We start from the raw sequence: 8,277 nt of genomic DNA, 5'->3' as shown, positions 1-8,277 counted from the left end.
TAAACTAATTATATATTATTGTAAATATTAAAAATTAAAATGCATATGACTTTATATATTTAAATGTAGTTTTTTTTTACTATACGTAAATGTAGTTTCTTATCATTAATAACCCATAATGTCAAAATAGGAAAATAAATATTCATAAAAAGTTTTAGTAATTTTACTCATTAAAAAACCCCAAGTCCCCTAACCCTATTATCAGTATTTCATATTCTCATTCTTCCCTTCTCACTTTTCGCCGTCTACTACAGTACTACTATCCCATTCAGTCATTCTTCCTTTCTCACCTTGCTGCGCCATCTACTCTACTTTACTATCTCATTCACCATCATCGATCGCCATTCCTGCCACCGGCCACTCCTGCGCCACTCGCCACCGCGTCGTTCTCTCTCTTCAGGCGTGGTGTCTTTCCCCTCTCCACTCCTGCTGCTTCCGCCTCTTCGCTACTCGCTGCGTTGCATCCCACTGCTCCACCATCTTTTTTCTGCTCGTCGTCTACTGGAGAGCATAGCTGCTGATGCTACAACAGCCACCGGTTGTCCCTCTTCCAATCCTCTTCCTTCTTCCCATCAACTTGACTTCAGGTTAGATTTTCTCTCCTTCTATGTATCTGAAGCAATTAGACATATAGGGTTTATAATTATGAAATAGTTAGGGTTTGATTTTGTTAATTATAATTTCTGTGATTCTGAGTTGTTGGATTTGGTTAGGGTTTGTTAATTTATGGTTTTCTGCATGTAGTTATTTTGCTTGTCTTGAGTTGATTATGTGATTCAATTTGAGTTGAAAACTCTAATTATGTAGTTCTGAGTTGTTGGATTTGTTTACTGATCTTGTTAATTTGAATTTGCTTGTTCTGATTTTGTTAATTTATTTTTACTTGTACTGATTTTGTTAATTTATTTTTACATGTACTGATTTTGTTAATTTATTTCTGATTTTGTAATTTAATTTATTAATAATTCTGGTTGATGGATTTGTACCAATTCTTGTTCCGCTTAATTTGACCTATTTCTTTCTGTTATCATCATTTTTAATGTATGTTGTCTGCTGTAACACCCTACCACCCAGAACTTTACGCTTAAGTCGTAAAATAGAGGTGGCAAGATATTACGACTTCTAAAAATTAAAATAAATTCTTATAATAGTAGAAAGAATATAATAGACTAGGAGCCTTGAAAAATGGGTAAAACAAAATCGCAAAATGAAAAGCGCCATACTCCGGAAATGGAACAACTTGCGTGTGAGACAAACTATAACTATAAAACGTAAGACAATAAAAGTAGGAATCAAAAGCGATAGGTATCAAATAACAAGCTCCTAATTCAGTCTGCGAAGTCAAGGCTGGCCGGAGAATATTTACATATATATACATATCCAAAACCCAAGATGTACATAAACAAAATCCTGCCTCTCCATAAACCTCTAAGAGGATCAAAAAGAATAAGTTATGTGGAGAGAAAGCTAAGTACGTGTATATACATCACTGCACAACAAAATAACACAGTAACCACTTCTCTTCAGGTGACCAGACGCCTAATGAGATACCTTTCGACCTGCATCTGAAAAACAACAACATAGTATGGAATGAGAACCGGAGGTTCTCAGTATGGTAAAGGTGCCCACATAGTTAATATAAAAGGTCTCGGGAAAGCCAGAGGCATTCCTAGAACTTCGACACTTAGATTTCAGCTTAAGAGTTCAACTAAACCGGAAGTTAGGTAAGTTATCTAAGATATTCTAGTTCTGAATCTAATCTTAACTTAACATTCTACTTTCTGTCACTTCTAATCCTCTGAATCACTGGTGGAACAACCTTCGTCATTCCTTCGCCAGACAAGGGGCCTCTTAATTACATAGACAAACATTACAGACAAGAAAAACATGAATAGAGAAGCAATTACAGCAAGTAGAACAAGTAGCAGATAAGCAGAATTTAACAGTTAAGCAAACTAAACAGTGCACATCCAAACAAATCAAACAAATGCATATGATGTATGCCTGTCCTATGGCTGATGAGTCTCATCTGTCGGTTATACAGCCAACCCGACATGTCCTGGTAGTTAACCATTGGACAGTCCCTCTGCGCGCATCCCCAAGCTCAATAATATTCCATGGAGTTAAACTCCAAGCTCAAATATAATATTCCATGGAGTCACACTCCAAGCTCAATAATATAGTATTCCATGGAGTTAAACTCCAAGCTCAATAATATTCAATATTCATATCTATATGCATGCCCATGGGGGAATCCGGGGAGTTAGAGTGCCCGGTCACATCTTGCGACAGAGGGTCAACAAATAGTCTCAAATACTCAAGCTACAAGATAATCTCTTTCCTTTTTAGAATAACACCTCAAATCAAAACTGTAATTCTTATAGAAACTTTGGCAGTATCTCCTTTAAAACTCGAATTTCTGCCACCCTTCAAGGGTCCCAACTATCAAATCAAACACCTCTCAGTCCTTCAAATTGTTTTCAGTAACAAATTATTTCAAAATCAGACTAATAACAATATTAAATCTTTTTCCAAAACTGACCAACTTCAACAGCAAATTATTGACAATAGCTAAACCTTACATTTTATACCATATACACAATCCATCATTTATTCATTCGTTTCATTCCTATCTTAAGGTCTTCTAGCCTAAGTTTTCACGTGACATTAAATATTAACTACGAGAAACCAAAACCATACCTTCGTACGGAATCAAAATATTCAAAGCTCTGGAGAAGCTTTCTGACCGAGCTATCGAAGAAGAAAACGTCCAGAATTGTTTGTGCCTCCTAAATCTTTCGTTGGCCAAACTCAAAGAGTAGAGGAGTTACGTCACCGTCAACTTCTACCGGTCAAAAGTGGTGCCAACGTATAGAAGAGGAGGATACGAACACTTTTATCGAATTAGATTTTTGATTGGAGTTACAGATTATAAGAAATTAAAACCGAAAGGTTGGAGGAGGAAACGTTCCCACGCTTCTCTCTCTCGGTCACTCTTCTCTCTCGTCACTCATACCTTCATATACTATATATATCAGGCGACACATATAATAATAATAAAGTAAATATTACTTATTTCTTCGGATGATATTATCATATACAAAGCTAATGATATAATAAAGCTAATGATAATCATAACTAGATATTTCATATATGTGCATCGAGTTATATATATGGTGATCCAATGCATTATTCAATATTCCCAATACAGTTATATATATATAAAACCTACTTTCCCTCAAATCAAATTCTGTAGTCCACTGTTGTATGTAGTCCGATTTCATTAGCTAATCCATCAACTAGAATTCTTGACCCAGTTAATGATTTTGTTAATTTATTTTGACTATGCCACTTGTTTAGTTATTATTTCATCATCATCATCACAAACTTCATTCTACTATGCCACTTGTTTAGTAATTATTTCATCAGTTTTCTTATTAGATTCTATCTATCAGTCCTTAGCTATATTGTACAAATTATTATTATTTATAAATTTTTAACTTGATACTGTTTTGTTGGTTTTGGTTTTCTATTCATTTAACTTGAGTCTTGTCTTTTTCAACTGTATTAAATCTTACTGTATAGGATGGATAGCTTTAGCTTAACTCCTATTGAAAATAATAATGAGACAGAACCAACTCAAGATGATGAGGGTCAAGCAATTGAAGCACATGTTCAAGGAACACAAGAGGAAGGACAAGAAGAAACACAAGAGGGAGGATAAGAAGTTAGCCAAAGTGTGCAAAACAGTCCTAACAAAAAATGATTAACTTCTGAGGCTTGGAAACATTTTAGGAGGGAGCAAATAGATGGAAAGTGGGAGGCAATATGTAAATATTGCGAAAAAAAAGATTGGAGGTGACACGAAGAAAGGAATTAAGCACTTGCATGATCACATTAGAATTTGTCCGATTCGTACTGTTAGGGACCAAAGCAGTCAATATTAAAAACAGTGCAGCAATCATCAGGTTCTACAGGAACGGGAAGGCCAACGGATTCACTTTTGGTTGGAAACTTCACATTTAGTCAAGAGGCAGCACGACGAGCACTCACAAAATGGGTTATTAGGGATGAACACCTTATGTCATTTGTTGAGCAAGTGGGTTTTCATGAGTTTATGGCTGAGACTCAACCTTTGTTCAAATTTTATACAAGAAATACATTGAGAAGTGATGTTGAAAAGATGTATGAAGCTAAAAAGGCAAAGCTTCTAAAATTGTTGGGAAAAAATTCAAGCCGCATTGCTATAACTACTGACATGTGGAGTGCTGATTGTCAAAACAAAGGCTATATGATGATTACGGCTCACTTTATTGATGATGATTGGAATTTGCAATGTCGACTTATAAGGTATTATTTATGCTTTTAGCATCTTTTAAATATTTGACTTTTTGATGTCATGATTGTTTATGATATTTACATTATTCTAGGTTTGCATATGTGCCTGCACCCCATACTGCTGAAGTTCTTAGTGATGCTTTGGTGAATTCCTTGTATGATTGGAACATAGATAGAAAATTGTCAACTTTAACGGTTGATAATTGTAATACAAATGATACCATGATTCATCTTCTGCTTGATAAGATTTCACCATCTAACTTTGTTAAGAGAGGAAAATTTTTTCACATGCGTTGTTGTGCTCACATTGTTAATTTGATTGTGAAAGATGGCATGAATGCACTATATGGTTCTATTGAAAAAATCAAAGATAGTGTTTCTTTTTGGGTTGCAACACAGAAGAGGGAAGAATAATTTGAAGAGACTTGTAGGCAATTGAATATTAATTATAGGAGAAAGCTTGCACTTGATTATAGAACTAGATGGAATTCAACTTATCTAATGCTTGCTTCTGCTTTGCCATATAGAGTTTTTGAGCGTTTAAGACACCGTGAATCTCTGTATAAAGTTGTACCATCTGATGATGAGTGGAAAATGGCAAATGAACTTGTTGATAAATTAGAAGTCTTTTATAGTGTGACTGAATTATTCTCTTGCACTTTATATTCAATGACAAATTTGTGCTTTCCCAAGGTGTGTGAAATAAGATTGACATTGAATGAGTGGTTGTGTAGTCAAAATGAGATAGTTCATAGAATGGCAACAAATATGATTAGTAAGTTTGAAAAGTATTGGGATCAAATTAATGAAGTCATGGCTGTGGGAGCTATCTTAGACCCTAGGTGAAAAAAATGATGGAAGAATTAGTATGTGAATATCAACTTAAGGCTAGGGTTAAAAGAAGAGCAACAAATGATGATAATTCAGCTTCTACTTTGAATGTTGGACATGATGAAGGATCTTCAAAGAGAAAATTTAACTCTATCTACTTGCAATTTGTGGAAGATACATCTGAAGATTGCACCGCAAAAACTGAGTTGGATTTCTATTTGGAAGAGAGAGTTATGGTAGATAAAATAAATTTGGAAAAATTTGACATTTTGGGCTACTGGAAAAATATTGGAGTGAAATATCCAACTTTACAAAAGATTGCAAGACATTTTTTAGCCATTCCTATTTTTACTGTTGCCTCAGAGTCTGCTTTTAGCACCGGTGGTCGAGTTATACATCCATATCGCAATAAATTGGATTGTGAACTTGTTGAGGCGTTAATTTGCACTCAACACTGGATACAATCTTCAGGTAAAAGTACTAATAACTCAAATTTTATTTCGTATTAACGTTCAATTTCATGTTAAATTTAACTCTCGTAAATTGTTGGTTGATATAATATAGATAAATCAGGATAAAAAATTCCAATTCCTTGGGACTATGTGATGGATATGGGGATTTAGGAGTTTAGGTCATTATTTTTTATTATGTCAAATTCATATTAAATATATGATATTCTTGTTTATGATGTATGTTAACATATTCATATTTGTGTTGTATTTTAACAGAGAACATGGAGTTGTTTGTTGGAAGTTGAAGACTTTATTTTATGGCTTTTTTTAAGAATGGAAGTTGTATTTTAAAATTTCGTTTTATGGATTATGATTTGTTATTTTATATTTCTTGACTTGTAAGTTGTAATCTTGGATAAGATATGTATGTTTGTGTGTTGTAATAATGTTTTGTGGTTTTTTTTTTTTGAATTTTTTATTGTAATTTTCATATAAATGTTCAACATAAAGAGATGGGGAATGGGGACCCGCGGAGAACACGGGGAATGGGGATGGGGGCAATTATCTCCCCATGGCGGGATCGGGGCAGGGACGGGGACAAAATCTGAGGGCGGGGACGGGGAGCAGAGAGGCATCCCCTCCTCCCACCCCATTGACATCCCTAGAATTAGCTCTGATACTACTTGTTGGGCCATCGTGTGGAGTTTTTTACCATCGAATCGGGCTCTGATACCACTTGTTGGGTTGGGGAGCTTTCAACCACCGAGTCGGCTCTAATACCACTTGTTGGGCCACTGTAGGAAGCTCTCAACTGCCAAATCGGGCTCTGATACCACTTGTTGCACCACCGAGTTTCCATTTTTAACCATCATTGCTTGAATATAGGATGACCCTTTTATGGTTAGAAGTTAACTATTTTTTTTTGGATAGTGTTGAGAGTTGAGGATATTAAATATGAATTTGAGTAATATCCGTCAAGTTTTACTTCTTTTTAGATAATGATAGGTATATCTCTCTTTAATTAAAATTAGTAGGAAAAAATATAAGGATAATATTTATCAAGTAAATAGAGGTTATCTAAATCACTTTGATCATTTGTGTTATAGTTGTACAAATGGAAAATGTATGTATCTTTATATATAATTTTGATAGGGAAATTGACAGGTAAACCACAAGCTTTCGACCACCGAATCGGTTCTGATACCACTTATTGGGCCACCGAGTCTCTATTTTTAACCCTCATTGGAGAGACTTTGGGGAGGAGGGGAGGAACCAAATCAGAGAATATAAGATGAAAAGACATCATATCCAACTTAAAACCTTAAGGTGTCAAGTTAATGATCTCTTATTTTATAAACTCCTAACTCTTTCTTATTTCCTTCAACGTAGGACTAATTCATGACACTCCTCACACTTGCTACTTTACAGTAAATTATTTTTTCATAATTACTTCATGTAATTTTTTTTATAAAGAGAAGACAACGCCTTCCTTTTTTTATAAACTAACTATCTTCTCTTTATTCTTTTCTTGCAGCATCTAATTCAGAGATACAAAGTACTCCATATGCAACGCCTTTGAGCCATGTAAGTTGTTTTTTCATAATTACTTCATATAATTTCTTTTATAGAAAGAAGGCAGCGCCAAAGTTTTTAGCAACAATTAGGTGCTCAAGAGTTCTAAATCATGAATTGAAGCTAAAGGTTAGTTGCCCTATTATACTTATTAGAAACATTGATCACTCATCAGAGCTTTGCAATGGAACGCGATTGATAATTACAAAGACTTGGAAATAAAGTCATCGAGGCAAAATAGTTAAATTTCAACAACTATGTCGATAAGGTCTTCATTCCGAGAATGACACTCACACTTTCAGATGTCAGGATACTATTTAAATTCCAAAGGAGACCATTTTTAATGACGTTTTCTTACACAATGACAATAAACAAAAGTCAAGGACAATCGTTGGACCACTTGGGATTACTACTTAAAGAACCTATTTTTACACATGGCCAACTTTATGTTGCCATCTCAAGAGTGACAAATAAAAAAAGGTTGAAAATTCTAATTGCTCATGATGAAAACACAAACAAGACTGAGAATGTTGTCTGCCCGGAAGTCTTTAGAAATATATAACAATGCGTTCAACATTAGATACACTTTAAAACTTTTATGATTTATATATACATCAATTTTCACTCCTAAAAAGCAATTTATTCCTTAGTTCACATTGTTGTGACTTTATTGCCGATCATAGTACTACATTTCACCAACATTGTTTCCTTATTACAATTTTTATCATCACATAAAAAATCTCTTATATTTGGCTCAATCTTCTAGATCCAGCGAGAATATCCGAATCTTCAATTTTAAATACTTGAAATCTTGCCACATGAGATATCAGATATCTTAGCATCAACAAGGGATTAAGAATCATGCTGCTCACTTTAGTAATCTTAGTCTAATTCTTTATTTGTATCTCTATTACCTCAAACTTATGTCTTTTTCATATCTTTTGCACTGTCAGAATTTCATTTCAATTGTTAATACATATTAGTTATTAATTTACAACTACTATTCCTACGCTTAAAACATAAATTCTTTCGTTAAATTCATTCCTCTATATTGATATTTTTTACAAAAATAAATCTCAGTCAG

The 8,277-nt window shown here is 34.2% G+C and overlaps 1 protein-coding gene across 1 annotated transcript in view; it reads left to right on the top strand.

The window, feature by feature from the left end:
* LOC110271632 overlaps positions 1 to 3,824 on the top strand; it is a 4,903-nt gene extending 1,079 nt beyond the window's left edge. Inside the window, exons 2-3 of the mRNA XM_021122652.1 lie at positions 206 to 587; positions 3,586 to 3,824. Coding sequence (XP_020978311.1) covers positions 206 to 587; positions 3,586 to 3,724 — 521 coding nt within the window. The 3' untranslated portion in view covers positions 3,725 to 3,824. The remainder of the gene's footprint in view (positions 1 to 205; positions 588 to 3,585) is intronic.

This window comes from Arachis ipaensis, chromosome B04, assembly GCF_000816755.2.
Source record: "Arachis ipaensis cultivar K30076 chromosome B04, Araip1.1, whole genome shotgun sequence".
NCBI lineage: Eukaryota > Viridiplantae > Streptophyta > Magnoliopsida > Fabales > Fabaceae > Arachis > Arachis ipaensis.
This window is presented reverse-complemented; position numbering and strand designations above follow the sequence as displayed.